We start from the raw sequence: 23879 nt of genomic DNA, 5'->3' as shown, positions 1-23879 counted from the left end.
AAATTGTTTTAAGTAGTTGACTGTCATAAAGTGCAGCTTTTAATGATTTTTTGGCATTAACATAATTATGGTTCAATTAATAACTCAACAGTGTTGTCAATTGTGTACAAGTCAAGAATTTCAAAAATTAACTGCACCTTTAGGGCAGCCCATGGCACAGTGGTTATCACCGCTGCCTCACAGCGCCAGGGACCTGGGTTCAATTCCACTCTCTGGCGACTGTGTGGAGTTTGCACATTCTCCCCGTATGTGCATGGGTTTCCTCCGGGTGCTCGGTTTCCTCCCACAGTCCAAAGATGTACAGGCTTGGTGGATTGGTGGATTGGTGGATTGGTCGATTGGTCATGCTAAATTGCCCGTAGTGTACGTACATTAGGTGGGTTATGGGGGATGGGTTTGGGTGGGTGCTCTGAGGGTCTGTGTGGACTTGTTCGGGCAAAGGGCCTGTTTCCACACTGTAGGAATTCTATGATCAAATTTGTATTAAAAGAAGTGAAAGGGAATAAAACTTGTAAAAGGTTAGCCCCCCAATGAACAAAATAATCTAATATTGTAATTCCTCAGCTCAAGTGTGCCCAACCTTAAGGTTCAAGAGTACCAAGTGAAAGTTAAAATGTAGTGTGATAGTTAATTGGCATTTGACATGAGGTTTGTTTGAAGTTCTACCCCTGACATAGTTTCTCCTTTGTTTGGAAAAGGCAATTTTTGTGCCTCAGCTGTCAGAATGATTCAAGACTCATACATTTTTCATCAGGTGATTGTCCTACCCATCAATATCAAACTGTGGCACAATGCCACCTCACATACATCTTTAAATTATGCTTCTAGATTAAAAATAGTTGGGTTAGTGTTTTGGCTTCCCAGTCAATCTGGTTACTACATGAATTTGAACCATCCAATTTCTATGCAGTTCCAAGTACTTGCAATAAAACTGTCATAATGTTCCTTGGCATGGGGTAGGGGTGAAGTGGAAGATAAGAGATGTGGGGAGATTGGCAAAACATCTAATTCTTCTGTTAATGACATGATTCCTGATCCAGACTTCTCTCCCATAGAAGACCTGTCAACTAATTGATTCTTCAAAAAGTTGATACCCAATACTCTGTCTGATTCTAGCCCAGAGCATGATAAATGAACATATGTTGCTGCTACTGTAATCTTTTAATATGCTTCATGTTGATATTTAGACTATATTAAATAATGACCATGGTTTCTATGAAAATACAAACGTTGTAGAGAATAAAGGAGAAATATTAAAATGCTTGACAATCGTACACATAACTCGTTTAACCAAATTATTGATTGAAACTGAAATTAAATTGTAACAATGATTACAGATACAGTATTAGACAATGATATGTATGATGATTGTTAACTACATTTATTTTACCTGCAAGTTTTATGTGACCATTGAAGTAAAAAGTTTATTTTTCTAATTTCTGTCCTGAATTGCTTCATTACCATCAATATCAATTTCTCAAATCCACATTGAATGTATAAGAATGCTGACATTTTTAAACCTATTTACATTCAGTCACTTTGCTGATTTTCTCTTTTATTTTTTAAGTCCTGCCTCTTTAATTTAATCATATAGCAAATATTTGGATATGAGCCATTGATGGTTGATAAATTATTCACAGAAATATTGTGCAGACATCCATATTTATTGCAGTTCATAAAAAAATGCAAAATGAAGTGAGTTTGCTACACACATTGCACTGCTTATCAATATGAACACGTAATGCCTTCACATGCATTAGTATGCTGTACAAATTGGTGTTTTCAAATGTAAAACTGCCACTCGATTAGTTTTAGTCTGAAGACATAGCTGAGGTTCAGTTCAGGTTGACATTCTGATAATGGTGAAATATGTCACATTGTATTTGGAAATATTGGACGTGGATACACTGATGTATTTTAAGATACATTTTTATATGAAATATATAGTATTAGTATTCCTCCTAAATTATATTGCTTCTTAATCCAACTATGTATATTAGGGAAATGCACGTCATCCTCAGTAGAACAATGCGCCATAAAAAATGCAATCCCAGAGATTTGTAGAAACCTATGTACAGCAGACAAAATCCCAAAATGTGCAAGATTTAATCTAAAAAGTTATGCTAGCATCGTACCCTTGGCATTGGCCTCACCAATGTTTGCAGGGTAATGAAAGAACAATTTATTTGCATGGGGCCAACATGCACCCAAAGTGCAATAGACTCAATTGGTCACCCACTGCCTAAAACTTTTATTTGAAAGAGAGGTTTTGCAATTCAATCCAACTCTATATTTCACCAGCTTTTGACTCCCAATGTACAAAATATAATACATTCTGAAAAGAAATTGTCCTTTTCTTGGTTTTCTAGGTCACTTCCCTCTTCTGGACATGCCTTCCCCCTTCACAGGGCCAACTTCAACCCTCATTTCACATATTGTATCAATCTCCAATCTAACACCAAGATCTTAATGATGTTGTAACATCATTACTAACCCCATACTACCCCTGTGCCCTAGCAAGGGAAAGGAAAACCTCCACTGATTGGGATTTCCCGACTAAGGTGAGGACCAGTGGTAAGGCTAGGATCTGAATACATGCATTCAGGTCTTAGTACTTATTGAAATAGTTCAGCAAATCTCCTGCCAAAGTTACAACAAGAATGCAATGAAGTTGCCATGGAAAGTCATTCAATTGATTTCTACTGCCTACCTGCCCAGATTCTGCCAGATGGAATAGGGGTTAAATTCTCATCTCTTCTTCTTTCTCAAACAGAAGGATGAGTCAAATATTTTTCAAACAGACAAGGAAAGCAGAATTTATTATTGAAGATGATGATATTTTTCCTTTTCATTAACAGACCACAGAAATATACAAAACATTCTGCAACCAGAATGGGCTATTTCGTCATCAGGTCCTGTACTAAAAACTGAGGGAAGAGGTATGAGTTGTCCTCACAAACTCTCACACAACAATGAGTCTCAAACTCTATGCAACCTGATGGTAAGCACCCCAGAGTCCAATCTGTTAAGATTTCACATTTTACAAATGCAAGAAAAAAGAAAGGAACTTGAAAATCAAATTGATATTAATGAAAACCTCATCTTCTTTGAGGAGTCAAGACCAAGAACAAAGTCTGACCCTACGCCGAAAACGTCAAAAACTGGGCAAAGCAACTTTGACAAGAATGGTTCTGGGTTGCAAGGATTTCTGAGCAGGGGAAGAGCCAATACATTAGACAGCCAGATGAAAATGGCAATTGCTTACACCACCGATCACCATAATTGTATGTATCCGAAAATCCCAATGCAACTATCCAAAGTGAATAGTGCTAAGATTGTTCCCATAGTAATCAAGGAACATGATGACTTGCTTTGTGACGCTTGTAAGGTCAAAAAGAAAAGCAATGTTATTCCCAAAGGAAACAGTACAGAGAAATATTTAAATTCTTGCAATTACCGGGATGACATTGTCGACCTGACAACTCTCCCTCTGCCAGGAAGCGACGAGGAACAAGAAGGAGATGAATGCCATTTTCTACTTCCTACATTGGCTGCTCCTCCACCAGGTTTCAGGGATAATAGTTCGGATGAAGATGACTCTAAGCGAAGGACCGATCAAAGTCTAACATCTGGTCCACAGCCTTGTGAGATACACTTCAATGACATTCCAGTGTCACTAATTGATGGTGTTCAAACAAGGACTGTCAGGCATCGGGCCCAGGAACTGGATGATGCTCTGGTTTCTACACTACAAGCCCTGGAAGCTTTAGCTGCAGCTGAAGAGTGTCCTCGTAGTCAACCGCAAGAAGGTTCAGGTAACACAATTATCAGATTTTGGTTGAATTTCAAAGCTTTCAAGTTTCAAAATTGCATTTCATTCAGATTACAATTTACTATTTAACAATATGTTTAACAAAATTGGCAATAAGTAATGAAACTCTTCTTATGCTTTGTCAAGCATCAGCTTCAATGCACCAAGCTGTTAATGTGTTTTAGGATTTAGTTACAAATATTCTTACAAAATGTATTTACATGCGACATTTACAAGGAAAATAGATGTTGAGGAAGAGTATTTTTCCCAAAATATCCTCTTTGCCCATCTGAGGCAATGACCATGAATTTCTTTACCATTGAAAAATATCAGTGTTATCACTAGCTCAGTTGGGTTTCCCCCTCAACAAGGACATTTGGTTGAAATCCATTACAGAGAGCATTTTCACTGACAAATCTTATTTCATCTAGTGGAAGTTGCAATTTCAAATGGCCACAGATGCAGTGAAGTTTGCATGATCCCAGCAAACAATGCTGCAAGTAATATTTGGCATCTGGGTGTTAATGACATTTAAATGGTATAATTTTTCAGTGAATTCATCACATCAACTTAACATCATTCTCTTTGCAAAACCTTTCTGCTGAATTTGCTAATAGTTTTAATGAAAATCTTTTTGACTGCAGCTTTGTTTCTTTCTTCCGTAAATTACAGTGCAATTTGTCTGATATTCATCAAAGCTATCCATTGGGGTTTCCTTGGATCTGGGGTAGAACTTCTGCATGTCAGCTCTCTTCTATCAAGGAATTTTGGTTAGCGCTATACAGAACGAAAGTATCTTTTGCTTAGCTATATATAGTAATAGTGTGTAATTAGAATTTAAATGATAGGTACATTTTGATGCCTGCAAAGGAATACAAGATATACGATATGGGTAGACCATATTGTCTGACAGGCCTGCTCCTCCATTCAAAACAATCATGGCTAATCTTTACCTTCAACACCAATTTCCCACCCACTTTCCATATCCCTTGATTCCTTGAGGGATCAAACTTCTGGCTATCCCTGGGTCGAAACACATTCAAAGTTGCAGCATTCACAACTTTCCAGAGTAGGAAATTCTGAAGATTCCCATATCTTTAAGTGAAATAATTTCTCCACATTTCAGTCCTAAATGATCAACCTTTTATGCTGAGACTCTGCCCTTCTGCTTTAGATACCCTGATCAAGCAGAAACAATCTCTCAGCATCCACACTATCAATGCCTTTCACAGTCTCGTGTGTGTCAATAAGATCGTCATTCATTCTTCTAAATTCCAGAGAATATAAACACAATTTATTCAGGCTTTCATCATAGGACAACCCTTTCACTCAAGGACAAATGTAATGAACCTTCGCTAACCGTTGTACTACACAAGTATGACCAACCTTTAATATGGAGATCAAAGCTGTATGCAGTATTCAAAATGTGGTCTCAACAAAACCTCGCACAGCTGTAGCATTTATTCCTTGTTTATTCCTGAGGGCCATTTATTCCTGTGCTCCAATCCCCTTAGTATAAAGGCTGGAATGGATGATTTTATTGGATGTACTAAAAGGAAGTCTTAAATATGTAGCTAATTCAGAATAACCTGGAGAATGCACCTGCATCAACTAACTGAATAGCCAACTTTTTTTTTATTTAGACAGGTAGCATGCTACGGGCTATTCTAGTTGGATTGTTCAATTTCCAAAGATGATGAAGGAACAAAATAAACATTGGAAGGTTAGATATATTGAAGGTCTACTGCTCATAGTTAACATTGTTAAACAGTAATCATACAGAAAGCCCAACCATTACTAATCAGAGTGTCAAACAAACATTGATAGTCATTGCACTGGCAATGAACAGAGTTAATCATCATAGAACTATGAATGGGTCGTTTGAGGAAGTTGTGAAGCTTGAAGAAAAATACTGCATTGAAGAATGAGAATGGCTATGAAGAAAACACAGTTTACTTGTGCCCTTTTACAACTTTGTACCAGCTACTCTTTGAACTCTGGAACCTGATCAGTGCTGGAAGCAGATGTGTTCCCTTATGATAAGGAGTAAACTTTTACTTCCCAATCTCTAGTTAAAGGTTAGCATTAACTGATAATTGTAACATGAAAATCCTATTATTACAATAATCTTATATACATTATTTCCAGTCTTCATGGAAGATAGATTGAAAAATATACAACCAATATAAGACATTAGGTAAACTAACGTGAAATAGATGAATGAACAAATGGAGTTTTAGTAATGAAATATCATTGTTTCTAGTCATACCTTGTTTAGTGAAGTTGATATTATAACTTTGTCACTATTCTATATGAAAACAAGCTAGTTGACTCAAAAGGTTAGATTACAAAGAGTGAGCTTGATTGGCACTATATCCACCAGTTCAACATTCATTCCCTCCACCATGAAGGCACAATGGCAGCCATACTAACAAAGATTTGTACTACAGTGCAACAGGAAGGCTTTTTTGTCAGAACTTCCAAATGCATGACCTCTCCACCGAGAAGGACAAGGGCAGCAGATACACGGGAACACCACCACGTGTAATTTTCCCTCCAAAACACACACCTGTCTGACTTAGAGCAACGTTTCCATTCCTTTGGTGTGTCAAAATCCTGGAACTCCCTTCAAACAGCATTCTGGGTGTATACACACCACATGGATTCAAGAAAGTAACTGTTCACTTCTTTCTCATTGGTATCAAGGAATGAGCAATTAATTCTGGCCTAGCCAGCAGTGCTTTTGTCCCAAGAAGGAATAAAAATTTGTGTTCACTCTGCTATTTGGGTATTTGCGAATCTAGGGAAGCAGAGCTGTAGAAGAAGACCGAGAAAAACAATTTTTGGGCAATACTTTGCACTCAGCAGTAAAGCATCAAATAACTAATCAAAGTTGCAGCTCTCTGCATGTTGTTTTCCTTTGAGTTGGAATCCTCTAGCATCTTACGTCTGTGTGTAGACAAATGCGATTTCAGATATAATTACCTCACATTGAATAATTCACACTTTTTGGGTCCTATTACTAAATGCTTAGATAAGGCACTAATAGCTGAATACAATGTTGTTGTCACTTCCTGGATGGAAGCCTGAAAGGGCAACTTCAGCACCTAGCAGCTTCAGGTAGGAGGTCACTTGCAATAAATTAATGACATTACACTCAGATATTACTGGCATTCAGTAGACTAACCAGCAGTCCGTAGAAAACACACAATAGGATTCCTTTGTTCTCACCTTCGACCTCACGAAACAACATTAATCAGATTACTCATCATTTCTGCCGGTCATGTGATACCACTCATCTTCCCTGCTGCTCCTTTTTCAGCATTCCAAAGTGACTGTTTCCTCTGCTTAGTCCACTCCTCAATCACCCAAAACATGCCCTCAATGCCCCAGCTGTTCTTTTATTTTCCCTTCCCATTGCCCAGGACTCGAAAAACTCCCTCCAAATGTAACACCACACAATATTCACTCATAATGTCGTCGCCCCTAAATTGGTGAGGCAAAACATAAATTGAATGATTGATTTGACAGACATCTCTGCTCAGTCCACATGAACTTGTCATTTTAATTCTCACACTACCATTGGCCTCCTACACAGTTCCAATGATGCTGAACTGATACTTGAAGAATAGTACATTATTTTTCAATAACATAATTTACAGATTTTCTGAACAACATTGAGTTCATTTTTTTCAGACAGCTGTTGGCAATGATTCTGTTGTTGCCATTTACACCACCCATAGACCCACGTTTTTGTTTCTTGTCTTATTACTGCTAACTTGTGTTTTCCATCATCATCCCTTTTCTCATTGATGATTAGAAATTAATCTGCCTCATTTTTAACAGTTTGTAACCTGCCTTTGCTGGTTCACAAAATTAGTCCTCCAACATTACTTACCTGATTGTAGCATGAGGGTGAGTGGGTTCCTGGCTACTGCATCCTTTATGCACTATCTCTGCATTTAGCAGAGACTGCACAATGATGTGCTGACAGAATGTAGTTAAGCTACAGTTAGCAAGAACTGTAGATGCTGGAGTCAGAGACAATACAGTGTGGAGCTGGAGGAACACAGCAGGTCAGGCAGCATCAGAGGAGCAGGAAAGTTGACGTTTCGTGTCAGGACCCTTCTTCAGAAATGGACTGCACAAATAAGATAACTGCTTTTCTTATGGTTGCAGTCAGTTACCGGAACTGAAACTATGTAAAACAAAATACGGAAAAAGAGAGGATTCCAGGGTGATATATATGACACTCGAGGCATTAATTTTTTTATATATATATTATTTAATGGGATGCAGGCTTTGCTGGCTAGGCCAGCATTTATTGCCCACCCCTAATTGCCCACAGGGTGATTAAGAGTCAACCATATTGTTGTGGGTCTGGAGTCACATGTAGGCTAAATCAGGTAAGGATGGCAGTTTCCTTTCCTAAAGGACATTAGTGAGCCAGATGGGTTTTTCCCCACAACAATCATCAATGGATTCATGATCATCATTAGACTCTTGATTCCAGATTTTTATTGAGTTCAAATTCCACCATCTGCTGTGGAGGGATTTGAACCTGGATCCCCAGAACCTTACCTGGGTATCTGAATTAATAGTCCAGCTATAATACCTCTAAGCCATTGTTTCCCCTTGGTAAAAGAGTTGTGCACAATGAGAGACACCTTTGTTCCGTGAAAGGCTAAGGAGCCCTGAGGAATCTGGAAGGAAGTCAGAACATCAGTCAATCCCCAAAGATTGGTCCAAAGAACCTGACAATACTGCAACAAAATGTCTACTGACCTCACAAAGGTAGTCAATGTCAATAAATGCATCTCCACCTGTTATTTTGAATGTATTATTCCACCAGCCTCTCATACTGCTTAAGGCACCACACATCCATCTCACTCAACCAGCAACATTCCCGGTACTTGAAATCTAATAACCAGATGCTCCGCCTCAGCCTTACTGATCCACCAGGCCCACCTCGCTTTCCCTACACATGTCTCCAGCTATTCAACAATGGCAAGGAAATCATACACAGTGCTACACAACATTCTGCCCAGTCTTTCACAGAACAAAGTGCTACATTGTAGCAGAGAGCAGAATGAAACCACTGGGGACCAAGATTATTTGCACCTCTTGCAGAAACTGTTCTCTGCAACAATGGATTGGATATTATGGAACCAATGTCATCCAGAATCACTGAGAGCATAAATGATGTTGGTGCATTTCCCCTTAATGCCTTTACTCAACTCCCAGCTCACCTTCATTCTGTAATCAGACATGCTGAAAAAGCTGATGGTGTGACCATGAACTTCTTATTTCCTAATCTATCCCTGACTCTCATACCCACATTCCACTCCTGCTTTCAGGCATCTTTCTGCTCAGCCACAGCAGCCCAAGAAGCAAGAAAGTGAGAGCAACAGCATCACACTGATGAAAACATCTATCACTTGATCTAATACTTGAGCATTTCAGATTAGATATTGTGCAAATCTTGAAGGCAAGTTCATGTTTGAAATAGAAGGTGGTGAGTCATCGGGCATAAGTAGGCCGCAGCTAAGCCAGGAGTAAAGGACAGTTTTCTTGCCAGCTGAGCAGTGGGTGAGGTCACAGTGCAGATTTTTAGAGTACTCCAATAAGGATCTTGATTGGGTGGTTTACAACATAACTCTGGTGGCCTTACACATTAAGATGCTGAATGTATTTATAGACCTACCATACAGCCTCCATGTCACTGTCAAGAAGCACGGAAATTTGTGACTCCACATTTGCAGAGAAAATTGTGCAGAGTTCGCCCTCTCCACAATCTGTTCCATCTTCCAGTTGTACTGCAGATCAAGAGGCTCTGCCATAGCTGCGCCCTTCTGTTGCAGGCTTTGTGTTGACTATTAATATGCTTCGCTACTGTCCCCATGAGAATATAACAACATATTTTGGCAAATCAGAAGCAGACACTCTGCAGTAACAGAAGTTATTAAACAATTACCTTTCCTGCAGTTTATGTGCCTGGTACCTTAACTAGCTCAAGGTCTGTAGAGATTATAATGAGGTCAGCCAGGTGGATCTCATAGAATCTGAGTTTCCTGATTGGGGCTGTTAATCTGGTCCAATGAGGGAGCCCTGACTGACAGATATAAACAGGAGTGTCAGCAGTTCTGCTCACTCTGAGAAAGCCAGACCAGTATCAAGTACTATGCATGTGTAAATAAAAGGCACTGGGTGCAGGCCTCTATGGAGTTATTTCATTGGCAATAAAAGAAAAAGATACACTCCTGAAGAAATTTGATTGCAAGAGTAATCTTTGTGTTAGGGTAAGCATTTCTGGTGTCATGTCCATTATTTGGGTAGCTTGACTAGTTTGATCCTGCCATCAAAGACTGGACCTAGTATGTAAAAAGAATGTGTTATTTTTATGGGCAAGCAATGTTAGGGCAGATGAAAAGCAATGAATAATTCTTCTGACAGCTTGTGAACCTGCAGCTTTTTCAGTTATTAGGAGCTTAATGTTTCCTAAGGCACCAGATACTAGAAACTTTCAAGAATTGATGGACATAGTTAAGGAATATTATGACACCAAGCCTCCACTAATTCTGAGATGCTATCAGTTTTACTTGACAGTTCAAGAACCAGGGGAATCTGTGACAGAATTTTTAATGAAGTTAAGATGACTGGCAAAGGCATGTGACTTTGGTTTAACCCTTTATGAGATGCTGAGACACTATTTAATATGTGGGATTAATGATGTAACCATGCAAAAGCAGCTAACTAGCTGAAGCCCAACTGGACTTCAAACAGGCACTACAACTGGTTTTGTCATTAGAAAATGCGACAAGTAGAGCATATGAGTTACAAGGTAAGCCAATGGAAGTGGACATCCTCACCAGGCTGACTGAGCTTGCGGGACACTAATTGAGTAAAGAAAATTGCATAGCTTCACTCAGGACATATCTTGAACAGAGGGACTCTAGGTCAGCTCACGACAAAACCCCAAAACAAAGCCAAGCCTCAGCCAAACAGCTAATATTTTCTTCAGGATCTGGGCCAGCAAGCCATTGTAATAGCTGTCAGTACACCGACTTGAGACAGCAAAAAGAGTCAAACTAACTGGAAATATGCAGTACAAAATGTCCATTCAACATAAAATCTTTATTGTCCATATAGAAAAGATTCAACCTACAACTTGAGCACAGAGTACAGATAGTTGGAGAGTCTCAGCAATCCAATCTGCTCACTCCATCATGAAGACATTAATACAAGACATCAGTTGGAAATCAGTTTAGAGCACTGGTGACATGAAAGCTGCAAAAAATGCACTTCCTGGTTTGTGCAACTGAAATTGTATCTTAACTGTGCAATTATTTCAAATGAATCAATGAATGCTGTTTGCTGGAAAATGTGCCACCTTGCAAGGACATCATGACAGTGGTCTGTTGATGCACTTGTATCCCCTTTCTTCCTCTTACCAGTATGGTGTAAAAGCAGCAAGACAGGTCACTCAGCAACATCCTCACAACACTGCACCATCCTCCCTAGAAGCATGCGACAGTCAGAGATACATAAAGTATGTGGGGCATTACAGAATTACAGCAAGACTGAAAGTGTGAGTAACTTTGCAAAAATGTAAAAGGAGCACTTTGAAGACTAAAGAAGGCTACAGAACAAAATATCTATTAAGGAATCTGATCAGTCGCTTTGTTTTCAGATCAGCTAGCTGTGCAGCAACAGGTACTACAGTATCCTATGAATACACAATCCACTTAGCTCATTACAGAACACAATACAGGGTTGGCTAACTTTTAGGCCACAAAGCTTTTTGCTGTGCCGACAATTTTTAAAATCTTTTATTGGATATGGACGTGGCTGATTAGACCTGCATTTATTACCCATTCTTTATTACCCTTCAAAAGGTGGTGGTGAAGAGTCATATGAACTATATGTGGTGAGGATTTTTACACTGTACATTTACGGAGGAAATTCCAGAAATTGCGCCCCGCAACATTGAAAGAATGTTAATATACTTGCAAGTCAAAATGGTATATGACCCGGAGGAGAACTTGGAGGCAGAAGTGTTCCCATGCACCAGCTGCCCTTTTCTTTCTAGGTGGCAGAGCTCATAGATTTGAATCTTGTTCAGAGCTTGTAGCATCTACAATGTCACAAAGCTGTAACATCTTCAAAATGCCAAAGTACTATGTTCAACAGAATAAAAATCATTTTGATAAATCTAGTAATTAAATAGGGAGGAATTAGTTTGCATATCTGGGCTGGATTTTCTTAGTCCTATGTAGGTGGGATTAGAGATGGGGAGGCTGTCAAAATAGGAAGGTGACACTTTTGGACAGCATCAAATACATTTCCTGCCACCCAGGCCCTCACCAATACCAGACTGGGAACCAATTCAGCTACCTGCTCCAAAAGGTGGGCAACCACTAGTCCAATTGAAATCCCAATAAGAGGTAGTTTTGTCTAAATTGTCATGTGCCATGTACAGAGGCTATTGGATCAATCAAGGCAGCCTTCCAGTACCAGACCAAGTTGCCAATGGTTCCAGAGGCTCCATGCCCCAAAGATGGAGAAAGACAATGAGCCACAGCTCCACTTATGAATAGGTCTGTGGAGGTGCTTCCCCTCCAACTTTTAATTTCTAACTTGAATGCATGGAACAGGGTGCCTCTGTTTTGGGGGCTAACATCCTGGTATTGTTATTAGTTTTCCAGTTGGATCAGTGTCATTCAGACCCCACCTGTCACCCTTAATTGGCCCTTCTGTGTTTCTTATCCTATTAAGAGGCGTCATGCCAGAAGGTTGCACTAGAGGATGTGATAAAAACATGGGCAGTTAAGGACCCTGAATGGTCCAAAATTAGGGTTGTGACGTCCCCTGGAAAATGCAGACCGTCAGAAGTCATCTTCACTCAGTGGTCAACGTATATACTGCAACACCTAGGCAGTGCACAGGTCAGACAATGTGTCTCAAGTTGTTGCCAGTGCTCTGTCTGCACTTGTCTCTGAACAAATACTAAGTCAAAATATCGACAGCAAATAGTCTACCGGACCACCTGATCCCCACAGCTAAAATTGGGTAGATTATTTCCTGCAAAGACTGAACTGTCAGGATTGACAACATGTAGGTAGATGGTCAACTAAAGAGTTTTGCATTTAGAACTTGTCCATCACATCATGGTTTAACACTTATGAGAAAGCATTATATTTCAGTTGTCACTGCACACAGCATGATGTGAGAGGAAAACTGAGTGGCTGAAATTAGGACATGTCTGTACCAATAATGGAAACTTGCACAAATCAAAAGCAGTTCAATTCAGTTAATAAAAGTAGAAATGAGGAATGAGTGAATTTTAGAAAACAAAGTACACCTCAAGTTATGTAAAAATATATTTGTCTTTCCGTGACCCCAAGAAGTCCAAAAGAGCTTTCCAACCAACTAGGGACTTCTACAGTGTAAATCACTGTCATAACACAGGAAACACAGCAGTTAACAAGTGCACAGCACCTGCCACAAGTAGTAGATGACAATGATCAGATAGTGTGTGTGTTTGGGCTAAACGCCAGGAAAAATTCTCTTGCTTTTCAACATTGTTTCATGGGATTGCTTCCATCATCTTTAAAGGGCTCAAGGACCTCAATTTTACATTTCATCTCAAAGATGGCACGAGATGATACTGTACTCCCTCACTACTGCATTCTAGGGTCAACCTTGATTTCGTGCTCAAGAATCTGGAGTAAGACATTAATATATAACTTACAGTTGTTTTCTCTTATGCACCTATCACTGAGTCACGGACAGCACCTACTATAAATGATGTTGAAACATAAAAATACCTAGGAATATGTAAAAAAAAAAGATGTGAAGTGCACCTTACCCCAAAGAGTTACTGCATCTGAGTATCATGATTTCCAATGTTTTCATACATTATCAGCCACATATCTCCTGGAAGAGGTGGGAATATACATTAATAAAGACAGGTTAATTCAAATGAAAGAATAGTTTTGATGATTTCTTTCTGACTTGGAAAGATGATCAAACCAAGTTCCAGAAAATGAGTGATTATGAGGCATTTCACCCAGTAGCTCTCCCCTTTGTAGGTGATGATATCAGTCTCCATTAGGAACTCATCAAGACATTATCAACAATTCACCAACATTTGTAGTGCACTTATCGCACACACCAGCAACTTGTTCCAGTGGCCAATGACTCTCTTGTGAAAAGAAAACCTGTTGACATCTAACCATAGTAAAATGTATGAATACGTGGCCTTATCAACAATGTCCCATGAAACAATTAACAAAAATGCATGTAATCTGCTCACTTGAACCTATCTAATTCTCATAACATATAACATAAAGGAGGAACGGGAATGTATCCTAAGTACCTCACTCAATTTTCTAAAGAGGTTGAAGCTACTTTCAGTAAAGAATATAATGACAATAATTAGTATTTCTTCAGATAATACACTTGCTATCCAGTGTACGAAGTATATATAAAGCTCAATACTTGCTATTTGATTATTGTAAAATACTTTTCTTTTCTATGTGATCCACAGGTTTGATTGTATTGGCAGCTATGACCCCAGAATCATCACTGGATTCTGGTCATGAAACAAATTCTTCAGAAATGACAGACATCTCCGAAATGGTTTCAGCAATTAAACAGCACCATTTACTTACTTATCAGGGGAACAGAACTGGTCTAATTATGAAAAAGGATGTGCCCCTGACTGCTGTTAGATGCTGTGCCCACCCTTCCTCCAGAGGAGTTCCTTGTCCAAAGAAACATTGTGAAGAAACAAATACTTTAAGTGCAGCTGCTTCAACAAAACAGAGTCCCTTGCCTGGGGCCATGCAATTCAAACCTGGGCAAGTGACAGGATATTGTACAGTTCACATGAGACCTCAGGTATTCACTCATTGTAATGAAATCATAAACAGGCCAGATAATGGTATTTTGAAGACTATTTTACAAAAGAACTGCCCTCATTGTACAAAAATAGTCGAAGAAAAGACGTCTAAACAACAAACTGTTCAATCCAAGGAAGATTCTTCCAAGAAACCAACTTGTCCTGAAGAGGTAACAATTCAGAGTGCAGACAAATCATTTACTCATGTAGAACATGACCGATCATGTATTAAAAAGTTGTTGAATGGCAGAAACTCCGATAATAGTTCTAGAATCTCAAGGCCTGAAACCCAACAAGAAAATTCATTAATTTATGGTTCAACAGATAACTCTCCTCCCCCAATTTCTGGGCATACAGATATCTGTGCTGAATGTGATTCTTTAAAAAATGAGTATTTGAAATATGAAAGAAGCATGCAAAGCAACTCCAGACCATGTGAATGTCATTTGCTGAAGGCTGCACAAAAGCAAATAGATTCTCACGGCCACAGGACAACTGTCTTCCATACTTGCACACCAAAGAACAATGAAGTGACATATGTGAAAGTAAACAATAGGAAGTATCAGCCAGCAACAGGGAAGGAAATCTCAGCATTGTTCAATAAAAATCTTATAGATTTGGTGGATATACCAGCCGGTCAAATTATTGATCATGTGAAAACAGACAACGAAACTCAATCCAAAAGAACCGGCTCCCCAAATCGAGAATATTATCTCAGTCCTTACAGGTACCCTATTGGCACTTCACGATTAGACAACAACGCAGCACAGCAAGATACTGTTGACAAGATGAAACGTCAGGGTCACATATGTTCTTGTAAAACCAGTATTAGCTCGGAAAAATCTACTAGCATCCCAATGTATTCCAAGCCTTCCAGTCTGAGTGGTGTTACCTTGACACATGTCACATCATCTCCAGAAAATGTCTTTGATGCTAAACAACGCGCGTCTCTTATCCATGATAAAGCTAAGTCACAGAAAGGTTCCTTGCTGAATTTTAAAAACCTTTTCTCAGCTACTTTCCCAGCACGATATAAGAAAGAGAGTGATGAGAGACAGGAGCAACTACAAAAAGTGAAACAATATGAACTCGAGTTTCTTGAAGAATTACTAAAGCCCAAAACCAAAGTTGATGTATTTGCAGAGGATTACTTGTATCGCATAGCATCTGGGCATTGCCCTTGTCAAATCAAAAGCAATCCAGTTGGAAACATTCCAGGACTGTCCCGAGAACAACGTCGTAGTTGTGACTGTAAACGTCGAGGATTGGCTTGTAACTCAATGTGTTTTCCATCAGTTCCTAGTTCTTTAGAATCACAAAGATCAGAGACAGCCAAAGGGCCTTGTGTTCACAAGCAACCCAAAATCAGTGTTGACCCTTCTGCACCCGATATCCATACCAAACAAAAGGCCATTCGGCGGCGGACCTCAAGTTTGGAGTCCAGTGACTATAAATCTGAACAGCAGCCTGGTGTATTTTGCATGATAGCACGAGGTGAGTGCCTGAAAATGCCCCATGGCAAGAAACTGGAGCGGCACCACAGTGCCACGAACATAATGTCTGAGGCAGAAGTAAGTGAAATAATATCAGAATGTTCAGAAAACGGCACAAATATGGCGATATCCGAGACAGAAAAATCCAAGAATTTGGATAAAGAGAGTGAATTTATAAGAAAAGTCCTTAAAAACCAGTCTCAGGAGCCAGCCCAGTTTGATGTCCCATCTCACATAAGCATTTCCAATGTAGACGAGAAACAAAGAGCTCCAGCAATTTTCTCCATTCAGGGGGATTTCAAACCTTCAAAGTCAGTACCACTTCTCAAAGGAGACATACCTGACAATAACAGATGCTGCTCCTTTAGGTACTGTTTTTATTATAGAAATTGCGACGTGGCTGATGACAGCAGTGATAAGGACGAACTTTCATATTCAGTACCAATGCAGCTTCTTCCAGATCTGCGGACTGACAGTTCCGTGACACTCAGTGAAACATTAGCTAAACCTTCTCAAATGTCAGACAAAAATGTTTCCAACAGCAGTGGGGACAATGCACCACAGGAGGCAGTACTGAGTGATGCTGATAGTAATATAAACAAAATTAATGCTTTGCGGAACAGAGCCTATGTGTTACCTGCTGGTTTTATTGATGCCCAGGAAGACACTAGTGAACTGCTATCCATCTTAAGGCAGTGTACAGTGAACCGTGGAAACTATGGTCCTAAACTTTATATGTCTCACCTGGATGAGTACAAGCAAATGCTCACACAGAAGTTTAAAGAGTTGCGAACTGCATGTAGGAGAGTGGCAGCAGTAGATAAAAGTCCAACACGCATGCTTGCAGTTATCTCAACTAGCTTTCAAGTGCTGTGTGGTCTCATTGAGACCTTTGTGCACTTGATTTCCATTGTGCGATCGGAAAGGCAGTGCAGAGAGCTCCTCTCAAAAGTGGAGGAAGTGGTAATCAACTACACATTTTTACTCCGAGCAGCAGAGGAATCATCAAATAAGACATCTGCACATAATTTAACAAAGCAATCAGCATCGGTGACTACAGTGGTGAGCACGTTCACTCACTCAATTAAAACATTAATGAACAAATAACCTCATAAAACTATGCACCCATTGTTTGTGTACAAGTTAACTGAAGCTGTCTAAATACACTCCAGTGTCCTGTGCTTAGCAGTCATTCATGTGTACAGTATCTTACCACTTCCCTCCTGTTTTGTTCCCACATTATCTGTCTTTGTTAACTTGAATGTATGTGCTAAGTCTTTCTCCTAAACACACTAAAACTGTCTATTCTATTCTATCTTACTGCTTAGAGGCCAACCTTGTCTTTCATTTTTAACCTGCAGGAATTCATCCCCATTCTTATGTCAAAGTTATTACTAAATTCAGATGTTTCAACAAAAGAAGGAAACCATTCAGTTCCAGGCATAAGTAGAGAGAAAGATTGACAAAAGAGAGAAAAAAAAGTGACCGAGTTAAGTGTATAAGGGGGCTGTTGGGTTGTTCAGAGCTACAAAAGCCCAAAGGACTGTCTAAACCAGAGTCACTAATCTAAATATTTTCATCTCCTTGTAACTTGTGGTTTCTGACTTTATTTCCATTATAATTTACTCTATTATAATAAACTATGTGGAATAAAATGATGCATACAAGTCAGAATGTTCACATTCTATGTTGCCTCATAGTTAAGAGATTTTGTTGTTTAAATATTGAGGCTTTCATGTGAAAAATTTGGAGTTTGCTCAAGTTTTATTAAGTAAAGGATTACAGAATTATTTCCTCATCAAAATAATGAGAAATATCTAAAGCAATTTATTTAAGAGAATATTGGGAATTGAAATGTTCTGCGCATTTGTTTAATTTCACGCAATATTTAGTAGTAGAAACTCATAGATCAATTTTTTACCATAATTACATGATAGAACAATGCATATTCCCTGAGGGTATAAATGACATTGTTACAATATTTTGAATGAAAAGTCATAAGCTCATTATTATTGATTAAAGTTTGCAGTTTTAGTTACAACTTTGAGAGCATGAATGTTCAACAGAAAATCAAAGAAAGACCAAAATAAAAGCCAGAATGAAGACATTTGTTTTAGTCTCAAGCAAAGTCACTTCATACAGGTTATAGAATATTTTACATGTAACAAAATTAAAGAAGTTATATCAAAAGAACTAAAAGTTACTATGATACCCCACAGCCAAAACAGGAACTGCTATTATTTTAGCTGATTAGTTGCTACTATGAAACTCTTTCTTATCTGCTAAAGTGCTGGCACTTTTCCATTGTTTAGTTGATGCCAAATAAACATACAACTGAGCCAAGCATAATTTTGTTCCTGTCAGCAGAGCCATTCGGTCCTTTTGTATGAAATTTTGATAACTCAAAATTCTTTCCAGTTCATGATCTGTGTCTTAAATTCTAATGAGCCTCTACTTTCACTCTACTGTACATACAAAAGTATCAAACTTCTCTCCATTCATTCCTCTTATTTGGAAGTCAGTTAAGCTATCTCCATTTTTGCACAAAATGTCATCAATGAATATTTTTAAAAAATGGTTAACCCATTGTTCACTTGATTAATGATAGAAAAATTTGTCTTGCACAAGAACTGAAAATAAGCAGGATCCCACTATTTGCCTGATTATATGCATGAGCAAGTTTTACCTCCAATGTAGTCAATGGAATTAAATGGCAAGTGAAATTTAAACAAACTGGCAACATGAGTTGCCTGGTTTGTGCAACCACCAAGATGTGAATTCACTCGATTTTCTTGGCTTAAAACTTCTAATGGACTTGGAGTAAGGTAGTTGTCAGTAACAAGAGGTGAGGCACGGACGAGGCTGGGGATCTTTGAGTACTGATTTCTGAAGCTGGAAACACTTCTTCAACTATTTGTTCATGCTGTTATTTTGATTACAAAATCTACACTGATATTGTAGAAATTCAGCACCTCACATCCCAACCACTGAAACTTTATTTACAGTTAGGATTCCTAATGGTATAGTCGTTAATGCCATCATGTAAGGGGAGGAGCAACATAGTATATATAAAGGAAATTCAGACATCTACTATAAGAGATATAATGTGGACAGATTGGAATATTATACGACCAAAACAGGGATATTAACTCCTTCCACACAGCCCAGTGAATGGGCATTAAAAACTGCACCTGTGTGTTAGCAACTGTCACCATGCAAGTAGATTATGCTGTCGTGAATTGATGTGGAAAGCTCTCAGGAAAACTTGAAAGTGTACCATATCTTGAGATATATGTATGAATCAAAAATGACAGCAGTATAGCTGTGTGAAGTTGACATATCAGTATGAATTATGAAATAGGTTTAAAAGTAAAACACATTGGCGTTGAATTTTAATACCTATACCTAGTATATGCATTACTGTTAAGCGATCTTACTCAGTCAGGTCCCTTCAAATGATCTACCCTCACCTCTACTTGTTTCCACGTGAAACAGGTACTGTAGAAACGTAGAGCCTAGCTGTCACTTCTTCCTGGACATGCGACAGTGAAGCTCCTGCTCCTCAATGTGTCAAATATGACAAACTACCTCACATCCACCTTTACTTTCATCTTAAAGCCATCAAACAGAGGTGAGAACTGTGCCACCTTACCTTTATGGAAGCTCCATTTAGTCGCAAAACATTGAGAGTTCTGTCCTTAACTTTGCTACCATAACCCTTTATCCTTTGAAAAGGCTGAAAATGTGCCAGAAGCTTCCAGCCTTCAAAGGGATCCCACAAACAACTGTTCATTTCTAAGGGATTTGATCAGTTTTATTTTAATTAACAGCTTTTTAACCACTGCCTGATTACAGAATTTCCTGTCTACTCCGTACAAATTCACGACCTCTGCAAGGCACAAGTGGTGCAAAGTTTTAATTAAAAATATTCATGAGCTCAGATTTTAAAACATATGTCTTCACACTGCATAAACACCATGTAAGAAAACCCCATCTATGAGAAACTAAATGTATCTGCACCAGGAACACAAAACAATCTACTTAACATTGGCAGGACCAAACACAGATTGGTGATCACTTTGCATTATGCCTCCACTCTGTCCATAGGAATGACCTTGACATTCTGGTTGCTTGCCATTTCAATGTATCATCTTGCTCCCTTGCTAACATGTCCATCCTGGGTGTGCTACAGTCTGCCAATGAAGCTTAAGGCAATCTGGATGAACAACATCTCATTTTCTACTTAGGAACTTTACAGCCTCTAGAATTCACTATTGAATTCCACAACTTCATAAAATGACCTCTGTACTCTATTTCTTCTTACATCCCCCACCGTCCACTGGCTGTATCTTGTTGGCTTTGCTTTCAGCAGAATGGACCAATTTTCTCCTTTTCATTTCATTGAACATTTGCAACTAGTTTATACATCTATCACTCCTTTACTACTATTATCGCTGGCTATGTCTTTTGCTTAGAGCACCCTCACAATCTGTTTCACTAGCTCTTCTGTCACCAGCATATAATTCCATCTGCTTTCAGTTCCAAAAGAGTCATACTGGACTCAAAATGTTAACTCTGTTTCTCTTTCCACAGGTGCTGTTAGACCTGCTAAGTTGTCAGTGCCTTTCTGTTTTTATTTCATATTTTCAGCATCTGCAGTATTTTACTTTTATTTGACCTACCTCTGCTGCTATGTTCCCATGTTCGTAACAAAACGTAGTGCACCAATATACAGAAACACGTTACACAACAGTCAACCACCATGCCAAAAAATACACAATCCTGTTCGAATTGTCAGACACTGAGTCAGGCAGAAGGGCAGGCAGAGGTTGAGTTTGATGTATGAAACATGGCTTGGTGTCACATTAATCTATTTCAAAGTATACTTAATGAGCTCCCATGGCATTACAAATGAGAACTAAAAACAAATGTACTCTTCAAGTGAAGTTGAATTAGACACCAGAGCATAACTGGCAAGGGCACGCTAATCTATGATTTTTAATTATTATTCGCCGAATTTAACTCATTTATCTGTATGTGTTTCTGAATAAAAACTTTATTTGATACCATTTAGTTAAATAGATATAAGGCAATTTGGGAAGTGGAGAAGTGGAGCTAGAACATAGCTATCTCTCTTCGATACATGCTGAGGAGGTGAGAGACACAAAACTAAGGCATCACATCACTACAATCAATAAGGAGATTACAACATTACAAGTTGACATAAGAAGTTTCCAACATTGAACCACACATTGAAATAAAAATGGAAATTACTGATGCAAATACGTGTTAGAACATGATTGTATATTATGCAAATGCATGCAGAGATATTTTTAAGATGTGTACAAATGTTATTATTGACCAAGTTTCATTGTAGTCATGTTAAGAGAAGTAGAATTCCAACATAATTATCAATGACTTTGTGAAAAAGAGAAATGTGCTGTCTTGTCATCAGTGTACCAGTTTTTCAACTGGATGAAGTCAACCAGACAGGGTGCAAAACCGTCCAAGTCTGCCCTTCTGCGGGATGACTTATGTTATATTTACCCGCAAATTTCCCAAATCTATAAAGCTAGAGGTTTTGTTTGTATTGTCGATTGCATGTGCTTTCATCATACAAATCTCCACTTCTTTAAGTCCAGACCATATAGTATGACTGCAGGAATTTAGATAACTATAATGTCCTGCCTTAAAATTAGGGCATTGCTTTGCAGAATAATCTACACTACAAACTTCAGGTATCAGATACATTCACCTATTCAGCAAGAGGGATAATTCCAAGATGGTCATTTGATAACTGCTAGGAGAGAATTACCAATGCAATCCAATAATAGAACAAATGGTAAAACCTGCCATAAAATGTAAAAAGGTTTAGTGATAAAAATCCAACTTATGAAGCATTTCTTTATCTACAATGTTCAAAATCACATCAATTTTATATGAAGGATCAAGCTATTTAGTATAATGTGTCTTTTCCAATGTTTACAGTCTATCCACATTACTGCATTTGGCTCAGTATATTCATTTATTCCTTTTTCCCTTCTGTACTTGTCTAACTTTTCCTTAAATGCATCTAAGCTACTTGCCTCAACCAATCCAATGATAATGAATTCCATATTCTCACCACCCTCTAAGCAGATTTGTGAAATTATGTAGTTGTCTTGATGAAAAATCAAAATACATTGACATGTAAAGCTGTGAAGTTAAAATGTGTTTCTTTTCAATTAAAATTTTATATATTTTGTAAATATACACACTACTCAATAATATAAAAATGAATACTCTTGAGCAAGCTGACATTATCCATGGTTTGGAAAGTTCTCTGTTTGGGCATCCCTGCAAATACTGGCACACACACAGGAATTTTGTCCAAAGGGCAATACCAGCTACTCGAAGTAATGCAGGTCAGTTAGTGCACAAAAACAGTTTATTGTTTAAACTCGGCAGAGAGAGACAGTCAACAAATAAGGTTAAACATTTATGACACCAGTGTTTTAAAAATATAACCTCAATCCCTACCAATATTTAAATAGGACATAAAACATAGAACAAAAACAAAGTTGCTGGAAAAGCTCAGCAGGTCTGGCAGCATCTGTGAAGAAAAAAACAGAGTTAACATTTCGGGTCCGGTGTCCCTTCCTCAGAACCTGAGGAATTTGAACCAGTGATTTTGAAAAAGTTTATGGAATCTTGTGACAAAGTCCTTGCAGAGGGCTTACTGCCACTGGCAAGTTTTATCTTACAATGGTTTTGCAAGCTTGTTTGTTTTCTAGTTAATTGATAAAAGCTTATGGTACAACAAAGGAAAGCTCAAAAGTTATACAGTAATTCTAAATACAAAATTACTCAAGGTAGTGGCTAGAAATTCCACATTTAAATTTTATAAGTTTTGAGGTTGCAGCAGGCAGGACAGATTCAGGGATTAAGGAGTTCTATACTATCGAAGAATAAAAGCCACCTAAATTTAAACAGTGGTAATGTAGGGACAAACAAGTGTGTTAAATGGCATTTCCGAAGCTAAGAAGTAAGGAAATAATTTAGAGCTATATTAACTAACATGAGTAAAATAATGACACCAGGTACTCACATACATAGATCACAATTAGTACTAGCATTCCTGACATACTCAAGTTTTTTAATGACAATTTCAAGGGTTTGCAACTTACCACAGTCTCTTGAGGAATCTTTGATCCTTCCCTCAGTGAATCTTCTCATACAGGAGTTTTAGAGCGTTACTAACTTACATCACATCTAACAACAACCTTGTTACCAACCAAGCTAACTTGCACCAATATTTTAGAAGATCATTACCCAATCCAATATCTAACAAGCCACAAATAAACCGCTATCTCCTTAGGAGATTTTGATAAAATAACAAACTTGTTATGAATTTAAACTGTTCAAAATGGTGCATAAATGACCACAGTTGACACTGGATAAGCACATGGTCTCTTCATTTTATTTTGATTCCTTAGAGTTATTATAATTCTTGAAAAGACAAATTTAACAATTGATAATCAATATTTAACTATATTTTGAAAATACTCAAACATTGTACGTTAAGTTACCAATTTACATAGTTTTTGTATGTTTTTAAACATATTTATAGGAAGATGCATTGCTAACATATTTGTGTATAATGGTGCAGTAATTTTATAATCCTCAGACTTTG

The 23879-nt window shown here is 38.2% G+C and overlaps 1 protein-coding gene across 1 annotated transcript in view; it reads left to right on the top strand.

Annotated features, from left to right (window-relative positions):
* The window catches only part of frmpd3 (FERM and PDZ domain containing 3), a 197079-nt gene extending 179765 nt beyond the window's left edge, over positions 1-17314 (top strand). The window contains exons 8-10 of the mRNA XM_048605312.1: positions 2859-3815; positions 14361-16084; positions 16124-17314. Of these exons, the coding sequence (XP_048461269.1) occupies positions 2859-3815; positions 14361-16084; positions 16124-17314 (3872 nt within the window). The remainder of the gene's footprint in view (positions 1-2858; positions 3816-14360; positions 16085-16123) is intronic.
* Positions 17315-23879: the final 6565 nt, after the last annotated feature.

The sequence above is a fragment of the Rhincodon typus genome, chromosome 14, assembly GCF_021869965.1.
Source record: "Rhincodon typus isolate 14 chromosome 14, sRhiTyp1.1, whole genome shotgun sequence".
Classification (NCBI taxonomy): domain Eukaryota; kingdom Metazoa; phylum Chordata; class Chondrichthyes; order Orectolobiformes; family Rhincodontidae; genus Rhincodon; species Rhincodon typus.
Note: the sequence above shows the minus strand (reverse complement) of the source record. Positions and strands in the feature narration are given on the sequence as shown.